Below are 20,244 nucleotides of genomic sequence, written 5' to 3'. Positions count from 1 at the left end.
CTTACCAAATAGTATCAAAAGTCTGACAGATAACCAACAAGTATTTAAGAAAAAATTAAAAGAATTTCTGAATGACAACTCCTTCTACTCCATAGAGGAATTTTTAGATATAAATTAAGAAAAAAAAACAAAAAATATTAAAAAATAAAAAATAAAAATAAAAAATAAAGAAAAACAAAAAACACAATAAAATAAAGTTGTTATATTAACTTAAGTATGTTGTTAAATTAACCTAATTATGTCATGTATTGGAAAATTCGACTCGTTCCACATCATTACGAAATATCCTATTCATGATCCATGGAACTAGTATTAATCTAATCTAATCTTATAGTGATATCACGTTTATGTGAGCCACCTAACTTGTCTGCTCTAAAACCGATGGAACTCGTTTTGGTCGCTATATGGTGGCAGCTCCGCAGCGAGAAGCCACCACCTCGTAAATGTGTGATCTGTGCGTAAATATCTAGTCCAACATACCTCTATAAACCTATCGAGGACTTGTCGAATCTATGTTGCGTAGAATCTCTGCTTTTTGCGTTCCAGTGTTATATCAAAATGATATTAAGCAGGTGGTCGTTATGTTTGGGCCCATCAGTATATACACTCATGGAAAAAAATTGTAACACCAAAAGATAATTAAGGTAGAGTACTGAAATTTCGTCAATACATTTGTCAAGGTAACATATTTAAGTGATTAACCGTGCAAGATCACAGGTTAATGTAAGCGCTAGGTAAACCACTGCAAATGTGGAATGTTGGTACGTTAATAACCGGCGTAACCGCCAGAATGTTGAAAACTAATATGAACACGTGCACACTATGTGTTGTACATGTGACAAACGTCAGTTTGTTGGACGAAGTTGCATGTCTGTTGTTCTTGGCCGCTCAACACAGGAACTGTTAATGCTGTTTCTGGATGACACTGGATTTGTCCTATCATGTCCCATATGTGCTCTCTTGGAGACAGATCTCGTCGTCGAACAGGCCAAGACAACATGTCGACACGCTATAAAACATTTTGGGTTATAACAGCGGTAAGCGGACGAGCGTTATCCAATTGGAAAGTCCGCAGCTCGTGGTCGTGCGGTAGCGTTCTCGCTTCCCACGCCCGGCTTTCCGGGTTCGATTCCCGGCGGGGTCAGGGATTTTCTCTGCCTCGAGATGACTGGGTGTTGTGTGATGTCCTTAGATTAGTTAGGTTTAAGTAGTTCTAAGTTCTAGGGGACTGATGACCATAGATGTTAAGTCCCATAGTGCTCAGAGCCATTTTTGAACCAATTGGAAAACATCCCCTGGAATGCTCTTCATGAATAGGAGCACAGCAGGTCGAATCACCAGACTGAGGCACAACTTGGCAGTCAGGGTGCGTGGGATAACCACGAGAGTGCTCCTGCTGAGATATAAAAACACAACAGATCTCCACTCTGCCATCCAATGACTCTCGCTCGATGACACCACCGAAGTCGCGAACGAGGTCAGTGAAACGCAATGCTCGGAGCTGTCCTTGAAGTAACAGATTTGTAACAGTTCGTTGTGTCACTGTGGTGCCAACTGCTGCTCGAATTGCTGTTGCGGATGCAGTACGATGTCCCAGAGCCATACGTCCGACACGACGGTGTTCCCTCTCGTTAGTGTCAAGTGTCGGGCGGAGGCTGGTCTTCTTGCGATCATACATATTTGTGATCACCGCTGCTAGTAATCATGTACAGTGGCTACATTCCTGTCGAGTCTTCCTGCAGTATTGCAAAAGAAAAAACCAGCTTCTCGTATCCCTGTTACATGATGTTCAAACTCAGTGAGTTGTTGAAAATGGCGCCCTTGTCGTCACAAAGGCATTTTTGACTAACATCAAATCACCATGTTCGATCACAAAGAGAACTAACGCTCACGACCGTTACAGCGTGCATTTAAAACAAACCTGCTTTGCATTCTCGTAGTGGCGTCACTATCGCCAGTGTTATGCGAGTGGCGCGGAATTTGAATAGACATCATGTTTCATATGTAGAAACACGCCTACGAACTTTCGTTTAAGTTGCTAATGGAAGACACGACGATGTTATGTCAGTCATTTTTGGACTGGAGGATGTAAAGGCTGTCGCCAGTTAAAATAAAAGTTACCTCAGGGAGAGGTTTCCAGGACATTGGTGGGAACGATACAAAAATAGTTCTGGGTGTATTACGGTTGTGAATCCCGACAAAGTATTTAAAAAAAGTGCCTGTCCGTTTGTTACTCTGCTGTGAAACTCTGTTGCAGATTTCTAAAGTGGGCTCCAGCCACTTCAGCTATTGTGGCGCCCACTGCAGGACATCACTGCATTCAACATGGAGGCCAACGTGAAGCAATGTTGCTTCTGTCGACTGATTAATTGCATTATATCACCAAATGTTTTGCATGCTTATACTTAATTCTATCATGGTATGCCAGTGAAGTAAAGTTAAATCTCACAATGGAAAGACTGCCTTAAAATACTCTTGCACTTGGAATAGTTTGGACTGGCACATATCCATGATGATGGCAGATTTTTGGTCATCCGAGTGAATATTGTATAAAACTAGTTCACGATACGTAGTCTTAGCAATCTGAACAGGAACACATTCATTTAACGTAACGATAAAGTTGGGATACGGAATCTTGTAAGAGACGACCGACCACCGTTATATTATAATGTAGTACTCTAGTGGAGCTGAATAGGTTGCTTCAGAAAAGTCATACGGCCGATGACCAATCACTTACTCAAAAAGTTCATGTGACGCGTCTCGGATTTATTTTCATGAGATATCCAAGATCACAGAAAGTCACAGGATACGAGCGTTACTAAACGTACATGTCACATAACTGACAAAGCAGTAGCTTTAGCTGTCTGTCATCTTATGTTACATGTACATCTAATAAGGCTCATATCCTGTAACCTTTTGCGCAGTTGGATATCTAATGAGGGAAATAAATCCAAAATCCGTCGAGTGAGCTATTTGAGTAATAAAGTAATTTTTCAGTGCGTCGTGTATGACTTTTTTGAGTGAGCTATTCAGCTCCAATAGAGCACTATAGAATAATTTACTATAACGTTTGTATCGATCCTTTGCAACCGAACAGCTAGCGAACTGGTGTTTGTTTATCTGCGACCACTTGGGATAGTTTTTCTGTAGATACGCCCCATTCGAAACACCGTTGAAGTGTGCTGGAATTCATGAAGTCAAAGGTCTGCTGTGATAACAAGCTGGGATTTAGGTCTCTACGCGTAAATGGCAAACTACTGTTGGAAATTACCTGCTCCAGCTGCTTTCGGTGACGTCTTCGAAAGAATATGCTTCTGAAGAATCAACCTATACCTGCATCACTTTTCATATCGTTTTCCACAATGTGTACGAAAGAGCCAAACTCATCTAAGAGGCTATGTTCAAGCTATTCCAGACAGACTGTGTCTCAAGTACCCAGAGCAAAGGCTAGAAGAGAGGACTGATGGTCAGATGGCCGTGATGGTGAGCACACTGATTTGCAGCTAAGCCACTGGAGAAATTGGTGTGCGCGTAAACCAATGTTACTTCGACAGTGCGCTCTGCAGTACGGTACATTAACTAATACTAAAACATTTCCTCTAATCCGTTCCAGAAAATCTTACGTAACGCTCACGAATTACAAACACGTTCGGGATAATCGCTCAGTACACCAGCCTTTCATGAAATAAGAGCATATTATAGGATCACTCTCTCGAACCGTCGGCTCTCTTCGCCTAGAACACTCCCATGGATACGCGAAATTTTCGCAATGCAGTGCACCAGCCCGAAATGTATTATAATTCTTCCGTTATCTTCAGAATGGTGGCCCAGCACTCTAAGTTTCTGCACCCCTATTGCAATGAACACATTGGGATTACCGTCGTGATGTTGATGTCATAAAAACCACTCTGAGTAATAGATGATTAACATGCTTGGTTTCCAAGAAAATTCCTGTGCGTTGTGGAGCCAACGTGGCTCTCGATAATGGTGACAATTATTGCAGCCGTCCGGTTCACGCCGAAAAAACATTTTACACCGTCAGGTATCGGTGTGGACAACTGTGAAATGCTTCCACGTAAGCAGCGGCTCTGAACCAGTTTAGAAAGTTTTCCACCTTATTGCTCAATCAAAACGAATGAAACCAAGTATTCATTAACTTACCTCACGTTACAGCCTTTCAGCTTCACTTCTTTCTCAACATTCAGAGGACAGATGCTCATCACCAAAGAGTGCGTGATTGTGGGGAGGGGAAGCTTCGGTGAAACCTGCAACATTGAAGCACTTTGCACAAAATAACAGGGGTCATAATTTCCCTACACGAGAATACCACACTGATGGGAGAAATCTAACATTCGTCTATAGTCTCTGGCAAGTGAAAAAACATGTGTCTCAGGTTCAATTCGGATTTTATTTTCCTGTGTCGGTATCTAAGGACACTACATAGCTAATATTTTACGTACCCAGTGAAATGAAATTCCTAAGTACACAGCAAATATGATACCCTACGGTAACATACACTGCTGCTTCCTAATAGTACCAACATTTTCCTTCACACCATATTACAGTAATTGCTAAGTGGAAGATCATGGTTCAAGTGCATTAGTTTATTTGATATGGACATCAGAGTGAAAAACACGTTCAATGATCGCTTGAGTTTGATATAAGATTTACACAGGCGGACGCACTTGCGAGGGGAGCAGTCCAGGTATTTCGAGTAGCTACAAAAACTGTTCCGATTGAAATGGATGCCTGCCTTTCTGTAACAAAATTTTAACGGTGGAAAAGCGTATATATCAACGAGTAACATTCAGTTCATTCGTTCTTGCTATTTCCCATCCAAACAGGAATGAATCCACAATGCTTTACTGGAAAAAACACAAATTTCCACATTCTCTTGATGTTCCACAAGTGACCCCTGAGCTCAACGTAACTGAGAAGACACATGACCTAATCTCCCGGAATAAACGTTAGAAGTCGACATCGTGAGATAATAATAAGAATAACAATAAAAATGATGGCAAAATGACCAATACTTTTATATGCACGCTGTACTGGTTCTAAAATTAAATCTTTTTCTAGCAATTTTTCTTGTGGACTGGTACTAAAACAACACCAATATTTCTGACAGTGTAATTCCTAAAATCGAGGTACTTATGTATGAGACACTTGCTGATTGTAAAGAAAGGCTTATACTGGATAACACTAATTGACTCTTTTGGTTTCAGCTCCATATGTCAAACAATGCCGGATGGGTGACCCGAAGATCATAGACTGCTTCATCGAGGCCCTGCACCACACGAGGCCGTATCTGGCGAAAGGTAAATGGAGAACATCATACGTTTCAAATAGACGCCGTCAGGAGCCACAGTGAGATCAAATTTTACATACGAATCTGAAACAGCAATAATAAGGCAGCCCTTCTCCAAACGCTGAATGCAAACACCCAGTTTATGCCTCTTTAGACATTAAAATTTCAAACTTTCTTTGGCGCCGGGTGAGACTAGCACACTTCCTGTTTCTACCGCTACCTAAATAGTTAAGCAGAAGCTCAAAATAAATGTCGCAGATCTTGTGTCAAAAAGTGCTCGAAGCGTAATCTATAATTTTCTAATCGACGTATGTCATTTGGTAGTATAAACCAGAAGTGCATGGAGGAATGTGTCTGGAAGTTGTATATGACTTCCAACACATTGCCCTGAACAGTTTCATTTGATATAGTTATGTTAGTGTGCCAATCAGAAACCGATAAACAGAAAATACGTAGAAACTGGTTCAAAGTTTCCAGGTGTAAATGAAGCTGTTGATTTTGCGTCACGCTTTAAGTGACAGTCGAGAAGACTAGCAAATGTTTGCGGTCAACAGATCTCTGGGTTTGAAATCGGGCGAATAGGGGTGTATCTATGACAATTTTAACATTTTTTCTGACTGACTGACGTGCAGAAGGCTACATGTGTGGAATTGGTAGGACTTATAATAAACTTTCTTGAGACTGAGAAGCTTATGTCCACGAATCAGAATGGTTTTAGAAGGCATCGCACGTGCGAAACTTAGCTTGCCCTTTTCTCACATGATATACTGCGAACTATCGATGAAGGGTAACGGGCAGATTCGGTATTTCTAGACTTCCGAGAATCATTTGACATGGTGTCCTATTGCAGGCTATTAATGAAGTAACGGGCGTATGGAATAAGTTCACAGATATGTGAATGGCTCGAAGACTTCTTAAGTAATAGAATCCAAATGTTGTCCTCGACGGCGAGTGTTCATTGGAGACAGGGGTACCGTCAGGAGTGCTCCAGGGAAGTGTGACAGGACCGCTGTTGTTCTGTATATACATAGATGATTTGACGGACGGGGTGGGCAGTAATCTGAGGCTTTTTGCTGATGATGCTATGACGTACGGAAAGGTTTCAAAGTTGAGTAACAGCAGAAAGATACAAGATGACTTGGGAAAAATTTCCGATTGTTGTGATGAATGGCATCTAGGCCTAAATGTGGAAAATGTAAGGTAATGCGGATGAATAGGAAGAACAAATGTGTAACCTTCAGATTCATTATTACTAGTGTTCTGCTTGACACGGTCAAGTCGTTTAAATCTCTGGGCGTAGCGTTGCAAAGCGATATCAAATGGAAAGAGCATATGAGAACTGTGGTAGGGAAGGCGAATGGTGGACTTCGATTTATTGGGAGAATTTTAGGAAAGAGTGGGTCACCTGTAAAGGAGACCGCAAATAGAACGCTGGTGCGACCTATTCTTGAGTACTGTTCGATTGTTTGGGACCCGTACCAGGTCGTATTGAAGGAAGACACCGAAGCAGTTCAGAGGTGGGCTGCTGTATTTATTACCGGTACGTTTGATCAACGAGTAAGAGTGAGATGCTTCGAGAACTGAAATGGGAAGGTGACGTTCTTTGTGAGAATCACTATTGAGAAAATTTATAGAACCGGCATTTGAAGCAGACTGCCGAACGATTCTGCTGTCGCCAAAATATATTGCGCATAAGGACCACGAAGATAAGATACAAGAAATTAGGCCTCATACGGAGGCATAGAGACGGTCGTTTTCCACTCTCTCTATTTGCGAGTGGAACAGGAAAGGAAATGATTAATAGTGGTGCAGAGTACCCGCCGCCACGCACCGTACGGTGCCTTGTAGAGTATCCATGTAGATATAGATGTAGACATTTCAGTTCTACCGCTGACCGACATGTTTCTAAACAACGTTATCTCAAGGGATGAGCCATGAGTCATCATTTCCATTGCGAGAACGACAGGTAGCAACACTGGCACAGTGCATAACTAAATCACATTTGATTTGGACAAACCTCTAATGACGTGTGGCACCAGTGCTTCAATGCATTGGAGAAAAAAGCCTCTGCTGCTAGTTCTACAGCGGCTGATCAAAGGATAATGTGTCATTTGTGGAACATAACGAACAATCAGTTTAATAAGTAATGGTTGCAAAATGCCGGTAAGGATTATTTACAGAAATTAATAGAAACTGACCTTTCGGAAGATCAGTTTGTGTTAAGAGAAAATGTAGAAACGTGTGAGGCCATACTAACCTTAAGACTTACCTTAGAACATAGGCTGAAGAAAGGAAAACCTATGTTTACAACATTTTGAAATTTAGAAGTAGTTTTTTACCATGTTGTGCAGAGTTAAATCTTTGAAATTCTGAAGGTAGCATGGATAAAATACTTAAATGTTGTACAGAAATCAAACTGCACTTGCAAGATTCGAAGGGCATGAAAGGGGAGCAGAAGTTGAGAAGAGAGTGAGATGGGGTTACAGCGTCTCCTCGATGTTATTCTGTGTCTGCATTCAGCAAGCAGTAAGGAAAACTAAGGAGAAATTTCGGACAGGAAAGATAAGAGAGAAGAAATAAAAACTTTGCCGTATGCCAATAACATTGTAATTGCCACAGGAGACAAAGGCCTTGGAAGAGCAGTTGAACATAATCAACAGTGTCCTGACAAGAGCTTATGAGATGAACATCAACAAAAGTAAAACAAGGGTAGTGCAATGTTGTCGAAATAAATCAAGTGATGGTGACAGAATTAGCTTAGCAAATAAGACACCAAAAACAGTAGTTGAGTTTTTCTATTTTGGTAGCAAAATAACTGACGATGGTCGAAGTAGAGAGAATATAAAACGCAAACTGGCAATAGTGAGAAAATAATTACTAAAGATGATAAATTTGTTAAGGCCAAATATAAATTTAAATCTGATATAAATTTAAGTTCTAGGAAATCTTTTTTGGTGGTATTTGCCTGGAGTACAGCCTCGCACAGAGGTGAAACACTGGCAATAATTAGTTCATTCAAGAAGAGAATAGAAACTTTTGAAGTGTGGAACTACAAAAGAATACTGAAACTTAGATGGGTACATCGAATAATTAATGAGGGGGCACTAAATCGAATTACGGAAAAATCCACCCACACGAATGAAGTATACGCAGCTCTTAATGAAACTGCAACGGCAATTGCTAGATGTCTAAAACCAACTGCTGTTCTGATAAACGGTAATGATTGGGAGACACTGTCTCCCCTGTGATACGTTGCAAAGTAGTCACAATGCCAAAAGAAGAAAGTCGAAGAAAATAAGCTACACCTAGTGCATGGACATGGTCCTCCATGATCCACGTTGAATTGTACGAAGGCCATTTTACAGTCAACATCTGAACCAAACACTGAGTCAAGAAAGCCAACGAAAAACTGTGGGAAGTCATCTTCAAGCAGGGGTAAAGCCATCAGAACGCGTATCAGCCAGACTGGACATGGAGATTAGTGAACAAATATCGAATGGGTGTTGGGAAATCTAAGGACAGTGTAACGAAGTAGGGGATTTTAAAAAGGACCAGCGCTTTGTTATTATGGAGAAATACAGAAAACGAAACATTTGTGTCAGTATTCATGTTTTCCTGAGTCTTGCAGAAAAGAGGAGTTGTTCAAGGCACAAGAAAATGCTGCAGCAGTTGCTCATTTCTGGGAAAATATTGATTTCAGGTTTGTTATTAAATACTGGAGGCTTTCAATAAGCAATACAATATATTTCCTTCCTCGGATAGTTCCGCCTCAAAAAACACGGAATTTGTTGTGAGATATCGTGGAATATTCCCACTTCAGCAACTGTAGCATCATACAGCCTACAAAATGACGTCTACAACAAGGTGCCTTCCTAGAAGAGAGCTATTGACTTTCTTTTGGCGGAAAACAAGAGCACCGCAGATATTCATAGGTGCTTGCACAGTGTCAACGCAGACATGGCAGTATCAAAAGCACGATGACTCGTCGGGTGATGCATCTGTTATCAACTCAAGAAGGTAGTGCAGACATGTCCGCACACGGCGGTGACTTCCGCAGCGCTGCAACGTGCGGACACTAATTCGAGGTGATCGACGGATCGCAATCAAACACATCGACTGTTGTTAATGCTGAACACTCGTCATTCAGTTGGGCTACTCAAAGATGTGTGTACGATCTTCCGACTTCCATCTATCTGGCCTAATGAAGGATGCACTCCGCGGCAAGCAGTACGTGGATGAGGGAGAGGATATTGATGCAAGATGGCGTTGGCTTCGACGTCTGACATTATAGTGGTGCCATGTCTGCCTATAAGACCTCCCACTAATCTCACGTAAGGCCGTCACATTGAACGGAGGCTATGTTGAAAAATGGGATTTTGTAGCCAAAAGAGTGGGAAATAATACGTTGTATTGGAATCTTGAATAAACCCAGCCCGCCTTCAGAAAAAAAGTGTTGCATTATGCCCATCGTATAAGTATAAATTCGTTCTATTTCCTTACCTGGTATCTGTCTTTATATACGAACGCAGCTGACAGAACGTCTAGGACGTTTTCATTGCGCACGAATGTCGAAAGTCATATTCCAGGCCATCTGTCTTCTAGGCCTACTGCGAAAGGCCAAGTGAGACCGACATTACTCGCAGTCTTCATTACGTGAGTGAGCTTGCTGCAGGACCTCCTCCTGCGAGATGTCGACACGTCACTCGCAGATGCAGGCGCGCAGGGGGCAACGACTCCCACTGCAGCAGCGCACTGCTCGTACCTTACGCAACGCCGTTTTATGTAACTGCTGACCACCGCGGCTTGTAAGCACATAAAAACGCTTCAGGTCAGCGGCACAGTGAAAGCACGTGTTAGCTGTTTCGCAGACTACTGCAAAACGAAATGCTGACCTTTTGCAGCTCAACATACTTACCGCACTGAATGTATCCATATTTGGCTTTGCTCTGAGAACGGGTAGGACCTGTACTTACTAAATACCTGTAGTGGCAGGAAGTTCACGATTAGAACCGCGCAGAGAGATCAAGTTCCGGGCGCTTCCACTTCCTGCTCTTGTTGATCTTCGCCATCTAAGAGAACACTTCCGCTTTCTCTTTCGACTCTGATGTAATCGTTATTTCGTCGAGTCACTAACAAAGTGCAAATGCGGATACTGAAGGGCTATGGCTAAGAATGTTTTATGAGTACTTCGAAATTCGTGTTATATAAATTAAATTCACTACATACACTAAACTGTTTGAAAGGCTATTCATTAATGTCAGTTATTGATGAAAACCATTAGCGATAGAGTGACTGATCTCAGTTTTTTACTCGAAGCGCAAATGTAGGAATATTTCGACAATTCCATAATAAGGTCTGATCTGGTAGCTCATCTAGACAATCTGCATGTTTCTCTTGTTCTTTTAATAAGTATATCATTTGATTCTTCTCCACCACAGTTTCACAAATTTAAATTCACCTCAAAGGCTACTCCAAAAATCATTTTCAGATTTTTATTTAATTAAATAAAACATCATACGAGGAGCGCTCAATTTTCTGAAAGCAGGTTGGTTTTAATCTGGATTGCAACACATCATGGTATTCCTCACTCTCCTGTCCACAGAACTGCATTTCTCAACGTAATGTGTGTTCTATTCGACATCCCTGCGATACGTTACTGGGAGGATCTGTATGCCCGCATGCTACCACTCTACTGGCCGACTCTGGAGCCAGCATCTTGCTGCATCAAACTTCCTCATTATCCATGTACTGCTTCTCGCAGAGTGCGTCTTTCATTGGGCCAAACAGATGGAAGGCGAAAGGTGCAAGGTCCTGACGGAAGGGTGGATGAGGAAGAAGAGGCCGATGAAGTTTTGTGATTTACTCTCGGAGGCGCAGACTTATGTGAGGGCTTCGTTGGCATGGGGAAGGAGACGTCCATTTGCATTTTTGTGGTGACGAAAACGCTGAACTCGTTTCTTCAGTTCCCTGAGGTTAGCACAATACACTTCAGAGTTGATCGTTGCAACATGATGGAGGACATTAAATACACTCCTGGAAATGGAAAAAAGAACACATTGACACCGGTGTGTCAGACCCACCATACTTGCTCCGGACACTGCGAGAGGGCTGTACAAGCAATGATCACACGCACGGCACAGCGGACACACCAGGAACCGCGGTGTTGGCCGTCGAATGGCGCTAGCTGCGCAGCATTTGTGCACCGCCGCCGTCAGTGTCAGCCAGTTTGCCGTGGCATACGGAGCTCCATCGCAGTCTTTAACACTGGTAGCATGCCGCGACAGCGTGGACGTGAACCGTATGTGCAGTTGACGGACTTTGAGCGAGGGCGTATAGTGGGCATGCGGGAGGCCGGGTGGACGTACCGCCGAATTGCTCAACACGTGGGGCGTGAGGTACATCGATGTTGTCGCCAGTGGTCGGCGGAAGGTGCACGTGCCCGTCGACCTGGGACCGGACCGCAGCGACGCACGGATGCACGCCAAGACCGTAGGATCCTACGCAGTGCCGTAGGGGACCGCACCGCCACTTCCCAGCAAATTAGGGACACTGTTGCTCCTGGGGTATCGGCGAGGACCATTCGCAACCGTCTCCATGAAGCTGGGCTGCGGTCCCGCACACCGTTAGGCCGTCTTCCGCTCACGCCCCAACATCGTGCAGCCCGCCTCCAGTGGTGTCGCGACAGGCGTGAATGGAGGGACGAATGGAGACGTGTCGTCTTCAGCGATGAGAGTCGCTTCTGCCTTGGTGCCAATGATGGTCGTATGCGTGTCTGGCGCCGTGCAGGTGAGCGCCACAATCAGGACTGCATACGACCGAGGCACACAGGGCCAACACCCGGCATCATGGTGTGGGGAGCGATCTCCTACACTGGCCGTACACCACTGGTGATCGTCGAGGGGACACTGAATAGTGCACGGTACATCCAAACCGTCATCGAACCCATCGTTCTACCATTCCTAGACCGGCAAGGGAACTTGCTGTTCCAACAGGACAATGCACGTCCGCATGTATCCCGTGCCACCCAACGTGCTCTAGAAGGTGTAAGTCAACTACCCTGGCCAGCAAGATCTCCGGATCTGTCCCCCATTGAGCATGTTTGGGACTGGATGAAGCGTCGTCTCACGCGGTCTGCACGTCCAGCACGAACGCTGGTCCAACCGAGGCGCCAGGTGGAAATGGCATGGCAAGCTGTTCCACAGGACTACATCCAGCATCTCTACGATCGTCTCCATGGGAGAATAGCAGCCTGCATTGCTGCGAAAGGTGGATATACACTGTACTAGTGCCGACATTGTGCATGCTCTGTTGCCTGTGTCTATGTGCCTGTGGTTCTGTCAGTGTGATCATGTGATGTATCTGACCCCAGGAATGTGTCAATAAAGTTTCCCCTTCCTGGGACAATGGATTCACGGTGTTCTTATTTCAATTTCCAGGAGTGTTGAACAGTCCCTTCAGAGTCCCAGAGGAGGGTCGCCGTAACTTTACCAGATGTTGGTGCGGCTTTGAGATCGTGTGGCGCCTCCCGCTCGAAGTAATGAATCCACGTGACGATGTTCGACAAAAAATTGTCACAAAGAGACACACAACGCGCAAGCAGTTCCGCCAGATATTCCTTCGTTGTTCTTTATGGATTTCGTTTATGCAGCCCCAGAGGGCACACACAATTAGAGTATCACAACTGTTATATGAGAGTGTCAGCATTACCAAGAGAGTTAGGCAGAGTGGTGTCTGCTTGTGATACTTCGATCACCTCGAACGAGAGTGTTTTCACGTTCCAGCATTGCAGAAGCCACAGTTGTGTGCGGCCGGCCGGCGCGCGCAAAATGGGACAGATTTGAACGACTATCTTGAGCTGATGAGAGACGTCTCACCCAACGACTCATCGCGCTTTTCTTCACTGCTTTTCCATTTTGCTAGCGCCTATGAGTATTTGCGATGCTCTTGTTTTCCGCCAAAATAAACTGAATGACAGCTCTCTGCTTAGAAGTCTCTTCTATTACAAATGCCATTCTGAATGGTACTTACAGCGCCATCACCTGTGGGAACGTCACGATACAACAGTTACTGAAGTGGAAATATTCCACGACATATTAAAAGAAATTTCGCATTTTTTAAACCGAAACTGCCCGAGAAAGAAAATGTGAAGGTCCTCGTAATCTGATGTAAACAAAGTCTCAAGAAGAAGGAAAGTTCCCACTGGAATAACATAAAATAATTAACGTAGTTAGAAATTCTTAACAGAGCTCTTTCTGTCGGGTACCAAGATTGTTAAGCAATGTGACCAACACGGCAGGACAGTTCCAATAGCGAGCAACAAATTCCGCTAGAGCGCATCACTAATGTTAAATAAATGAGACTTGAAAATGATTCTATCGGGTTGTCGAACGATGAGAATTAAGAGAGGATGAGAGTGGGTGCCGGTGCATGTAACACGACGGTGAGCCTCACACTTTCTCACCGGCGTTCCAAATCGTTGATAATTTTACCATGGGATCATAGGGTCCTGTAAAGCACGACCTATTGAGGGCGTACCGAGTGTCCGATGCGGCTGTGTCTCGCAGGTGAAAATAAATCTATCGCCCACACTGCTTCCTATCTTCATTTTATTCTCTTCTCAAAACAAAAATTGACCAGATGCAAGTAGAACTCGCACTGTGAGGGTACTGTACAAACTTAATTATGTATAAAGACAGTACATTCATCCTGGCAATCGAGAATCACGATGATTTTTACTTGTTATCAACATTGATACTAGCAAGATACCGATTCCAAGGATTCCAAGAGTTTAGAGATTTTTTAATTTCAAGTTTGAAGTTGGATAGCAAAGCAGAAAAGAAATATTTTTTCTTATATAATTTCAGATTAGCAATTTTCAGATTTTTTTCCCTTTACTTTCACTGTGAAACTCTTCTTCTTTCTACATTTCATGAATCTACGTCAACGGGACGTACCCTGTAGGTTTCAATGAATGAGTTTGCGAGTACTAAACCATGTGAAATGAATGATCATACCTTTTGATTGCAGTGACTTAGATGCTCATATTTATACCGCCAAGGAACTATAGACCTTAATATGTCACATATATTTCAACTTAATGCGTCTACCCGTTCCTGAAAAAACGGAAAAGCCAGACACACAGCCACGTAAAGAAACACACAGGCAGACAGATGGACAACGAAGTGATCCTGTAAGGGTTCCATTTGTACCGTTTCAGGTATGGAACCCTGAAAGTCACACTCTGCATCCCCACCGCGTGCTGCATGCGCAAAGGTGCCCGCGGCCTGTGCTGCGTACGTGGTCAAATTTCGTTGCCCGGTGCGGGCACGTGTAGCGGCTAAGTGGACTGAATGGAAAACTACGGTTACCTTTGAGATAAGATGTGTTGAGTCGATGTTAGCCAATAATGCCTTTAAGGTGACAAAGCTGCCATTATCATTACCTCACTGAATTTGAAATGAGTCGTGTATTAGGGTTACTAAAAGCTAGATGTTCCTTCTGCGTTACTGCATAAACCCTTGGCAGGAATGTAGCAACCGTATCTGATTGCTGCCAGCGGTGGCCATGAGAGTGTACGCTCCGATGAAGACTGGGTTTTGGACGGCCCCGTGGCCCTACAGAGAGAGAACACCATCATGTTCGGCGTATGACTCTGTTGCATGGTATTGTTTCTGCAGGAGCAATTTGAGCAGCAGCTGGCGCCACAGTGACACAACGAACTGTTACGAATCGTTTACTTTAAGGAGTGAGACGCCCTGAAACGTGCATTCCACTCTGACTCCAAAGCACCTCCAGTGCGACTGCAGTGGTGTCAAGCCAGAGCTCATTAGAGGGCAGGGTGGACGCCTGTTGAGTTTTCTCATGAAAGCTACTTCTGCCTCAGTGCCAGTGACGGCCGTGTGTTGCTTAGAAGGAGGCCAGCTAAAGGCCTGCAACCAAGCTATCTGCGTGCCAGACACACTGGCCCTACACCTGGAGTTGTGGTCTGGACTGCGATATCGTACAACAGCAGGCGCACTCTCGCGGTTATCCCATGTAACCTAATTCCAAATCTGTACCTAAATCTGGTTATTCGATTCGTTGTGCTGCCATTCATGAACAGCAATGCGGGACGTGCTTTCAAACTGGATATTGTCCGCCCACAAACTGCTGTTGTAACCCAACATGCTCTACAAGTATTGGCATCTTGCCTTGGTGTGCTCGATCACCAGCTCTGTCTCCAATCGAGCACGTATGGGACGTCATCCACATGTAGCGTCGTCCACAAACAGCATTCACCGTGTTTGTATTAACCGACCAATTGCAACAGGCATAGAACTCCATCCCACAAATGGACATCCGGCAGGTGTTCAACACACGGCGTGCACATTTGTATGCTTGTATTCAACATTCTGCCTGTTACACCGGTTATTAACGTGCCAACATTTCACATTTGCAATGGTTTACGTAGCGCCTACATTAACTCGTAATCTTGCAATGTTAATAACTTAAATATTGTATATTGACAAATGTATTCACAAAATTTCAGTACTCTACCTTAAATATTTTTTGGTGCTGTGATATTTTTTCGTGAGAGTGTTTCCTCATTTCATTTTTAAATGATAGATTTCACTTTTTGTATGCGGTCTTTTTCTGAAATTACGAAACTTTCTCTTCAAAAGTAACGTTTCTCTAAATGTGAAATAATATTCCAAGGTACAATACACTCACATACCTAGGTACAAATATTCTGTTGAAATTTAAAAGTGTTCCAGTCGAAAAAATCTTGTCTGTACTGTATTTAATAGCTTATCTGTTGCATTGCTACTGTACTACATGCTATTAATCAGTAAGTGAAAGCAAATTAAGAAGTGTTATCAAAAACTAATTATAAGTTGACAACATTTTGAAGTAGACGCTATGGAAAACTAACACTAATTTCCGTTTTCAAGACAGTTAAAATCTGTAAGACATTAAAGAAAATCAGATCATATGCATATATCCCATAAAAAATGGCAGAAAACGTTCTTCCCTAAGAGATGGTACATGACCGACGAAGTATGGCTTAACAGTCCATACGTCATATAACTAGTTTTAAAACTACAAAGTTCTATAGCTGAAGAAGTAACAATACCTTCCAAATAGCTTTGATATATTATACAGCACTTAAACGTGTGGAATTAAAAATATTTAAAAGTGGTGCACAAAGCACAACCTCAGGTCCCAAGAACAAAAACAACAGAAAATGCCGGAAACTGCTTATGGCGGTTAGTACTGGCCACTCGTTCATGTGAGTCGAAATTACCTCACTGATTACACCGCCGACCGCGAAATATCATTTGTTTCTAAATACACCACGGTGCAGGTACAGCACTCTCCCCTATGTAAGACCTCCTTCTCAGTTTGTTATAATTTTAATTACCAAGGCGTATGGTTCATGCATGTGATTAGACAGCCATAATTTACGTGACACAAAACGTAGCAGAGAGTCTGATTTGAGTCTTCTTAGCAGATTAACCCCTTCTATTGAACTGAGCCACGAACAAGTCTCTTGCCATTCAGAAAATGCACTTACAGATTGTGATTCCAGGCACACTTTATGGCACGTCTTAAAGTGTTAAGCTATCAGGACCTCAGTTTTACTTTCCTGATTGGCTCTCAGACTATCGAGTTCCTCTGTTTCATCTAATCTAGAAGATCATTTACACGTAAACCGTGCAGCATTGATAAATTAAATCTGTAATGAGACATATCTTCAGTAATTGAGGAGTTGATGGGTTTGAGGTCTTGCACAACTTACGATTTCACTTCGAAGAGGTCATTAGAGGCTGGTCACAAGTTGAGTTGGCCAGAGATGAGGAAAGGCAATGGACGTGTATCTACTCAAGTTTTGGAATGTGGTGATGTAGGGGACGCAGTGAAAAACTGAATTAGAATGGTCAAGCTGCAATTTGAACACCACAGTACATGTTTTCTGTGTTAACCGCGACGCCACCTATTCATCAGTTTTTCGGCACTAACAGAGTCGTAAACCTACCGTAGGCTATCATAAGTAAGCGTGGACTACGTAGTTTTCCTAGTAGCTTTGGCCAGCTTAGGTTGTACCCGCATTACCTGTACCTTAGTAGTGTTGCATACCTGTCGGTCATTACCTCATAACGACTGCTTTCTTTACATATGCAACCAGTGTCTTACTAGATTCTCAAAAAAATCGGAAGCGATGAACCGTCTAAAAACTAAGTGAGGATATGTAAAGGGCTTGTTCCATATAGTCATCCTCCTGTCTGTTACATAAAAGTAAACAGTATTTATAACGAAATTGAAAGTGACATTGTTTAATTCAGGTATTGTTTATGTGTAACGTGAAAAAAGGATGTTATAGTATATCATATATATAATGTTCGAACGTCTAAACTCTAATTATATATATAAAGTTTGAACTTCTAAACTGTAATTGCATCAATAGTAATGGCTTTGGTTACATAAAAGCGCAGAAGGTATATGATCATCAAAGTTTTATTTCTTATAAGATGAGATTTATATTCTGTGAGGATATAAAATTCACAATGGACTAACGCTGAATGATGTATGGTTCTAATCTAATTATGTGCTACACAAAAAAAAAAAAAGATGTCGTCGGCTCCCAGTGTCTGTTTTACACATTCATTTACGTTTCTTTGCCTACCAGTGCTACCAATACTGCTGTAAGTCCTGTCATTTACTACGTAATTTATGTAGCATTCCCAAACTACCGAATCGTAGTTTTGGCAGAGCGCAACTCTTGGCAGGAAGAACTTAATTACTAGTGAGGTGACCAGTGTATTTTCTTGTGGCCAGGTATCCCGGAGATAGAGATGCCATCCGTGGAGCCATTCCGCATGGACGAGCTGTCGCTGTCGCTGACGACGGGCCCCAATGGCTACCGCGTCACCCTGCGCGACGTCGACATCTATGGCGCCAGCAACTTCTCCGTCGACAGGCTTAGGTGAGCAGTCCGCAGACGTTGCACGTCGCACACCAGTTGGTCCTCGGCAAAGACGTCTGGCTTGGTCAATCGGCCTCCTAGCGGAGATCATTACATGCTGTTTTCGTTCTGTAAGCTTTCAGAACGTAACACCAACCTGGAGCCATATATGGCTTTCTATCTTGGTTTAAAGAAGTTTCATCCTAATGAGTCCTGTGAGACAGGTACTCACAATCTCAATTACACACATATAATTGGGCTTTGTTTTCTTGGCTGTAGAGTTTACTTATTTGCTACATCTTTACTATAGACATTAACCGTACAGATCTCAAGACGATGCAACATGACTTAGCCCACCACAAGATCAGTATTAAACGGTCGGGGTAGGTACTGGTGAGGGATTTAGAAATTACTGTTTCTACGTCTATTCGATTTTTTTGTGGTGAAAGAACAAATTGAGAATTATGCTCTTGAGAAAGGCATAGCACAGTGCTTTACTGTATTTCTTATGCAGTACAATCAGTTTCGGTCCTCGACCATCATCCACCTAACTCTATCAATGTTGTTGTGATCGTCTATCTGAATACCGTTCTGATGCTGCTCTTAATGCTGCTCTATCCTACGCAATCCCCTTCATCTCCGAATAATTACTGCAACTTACACTCTTCGGAATCTGATTATTGTATACATTTATTGGACTCTCTCTCTACGATTTTTAACCTCGACACTCCCCTCCAGTACTAAACTGGTATTCCGTTGATGTCTCAGAATTTATGCTATCAATCGATCCCTTCTTCTAGTCAGGTTTTGCCAAAAAATTTCTTTTCTCCCCAGTTCTATTCACTACCTCCATGTTAGTTACTTGATTTACCCACCTAATCTTCAACATTCTTCTGTACCACATGTCAAAAGCTTATGTTCTCTCCTTGTCTAAACTGTTTATCGTCCATGTTTCAGTGTCACACATGCCTACATTTCACATAAATACTTTCAGAAAAGATTTCCTAACACTTAAAACTATGCTCTATGTTGACAAATTTCTATCCTTCAGAAACGCTTTTCTTGCTATTGTCAATCTACATTATATATTCTCTTTACTTCGGTCATCATCAGGTATTTTACAGGCCAAATAACAAAACCCATCTATTAACTTTAGTGTCTTGTTTCCCAACGTAATTCCCATAGCACCACCTGATTTAATTCTGGTACATTCCATTATCCTTGTCGCGCTTTTGTTGATATTTATCTGCTATCCTTCTGAAAGGAGGACATTGTCCATTCCGTTCAACTGCTCTTCCAAACACTTTGCTGTCTCTGACAGAATTGCAAATTTTTACCTTATAAGGGAAGTCTTAGGTCAGTATTGTCTCACGTGTTCCTATATATCTCCGTAATCCAAACTGATCTTCGCCGAGGTCGGCTTCAACTACTTTTTTCATTCTTCTGTAAGAAATCCTTGTTGGCATTTTGCAACCAAGGTTTATTAAACTGATACTTCAATAATATTCACATCTGCCGGCACCTGCTTTCTTCGGAATGAGAATTATTGTATTCTTCTTGATGTGTGAAGTATTTCGCCTGTCTCATATATCTTCCACAACGGATGGAAGAATTTTGTCATGGCTGGTTCTCCCAAGTCTGTCAGCAGGTTTGAGAATGTCATTTACTCCCGGAGCCTTGTTTCGATTACGTCTTACAGTGTTCTGAAAAATCCTTCTCGCAATATCATATCTCCCAATTCATCTTCATTTACGTCCCTTCTTCCATTTCTATAGTACTACCCTCAAACGCATCTCCTTTGCATAGACTGTCTATATACTCCTTCCAGTTTTCAGCTTTCCATTCTTTCCTTACTGCTGGTTTTTCGTCTGCGCTCTTGATATTCATACAGCCGCTTCTCTTTCCTCTAAAGACTTCTTTAATATTCCTTTATTTGCTATCTATCTTTCTCCTTGTGATACATGGTACTAAATCCTTACATTTGTCCTATAGC

General features: G+C 42.6%; 1 protein-coding gene across 1 annotated transcript in view; it reads left to right on the top strand.

Annotated features, from left to right (window-relative positions):
• LOC126234611 (circadian clock-controlled protein daywake-like) overlaps positions 1 to 20,244 on the top strand; it is a 102,206-nt gene that overhangs the window by 54,398 nt on the left and 27,564 nt on the right. The window contains exons 3-4 of the mRNA XM_049943336.1: positions 5,226 to 5,318; positions 18,125 to 18,272. Coding sequence (XP_049799293.1) covers positions 5,226 to 5,318; positions 18,125 to 18,272 — 241 coding nt within the window. The remainder of the gene's footprint in view (positions 1 to 5,225; positions 5,319 to 18,124; positions 18,273 to 20,244) is intronic.

This window comes from Schistocerca nitens, chromosome 2 (genome assembly GCF_023898315.1).
Source record: "Schistocerca nitens isolate TAMUIC-IGC-003100 chromosome 2, iqSchNite1.1, whole genome shotgun sequence".
NCBI lineage: Eukaryota > Metazoa > Arthropoda > Insecta > Orthoptera > Acrididae > Schistocerca > Schistocerca nitens.
This window is presented reverse-complemented; position numbering and strand designations above follow the sequence as displayed.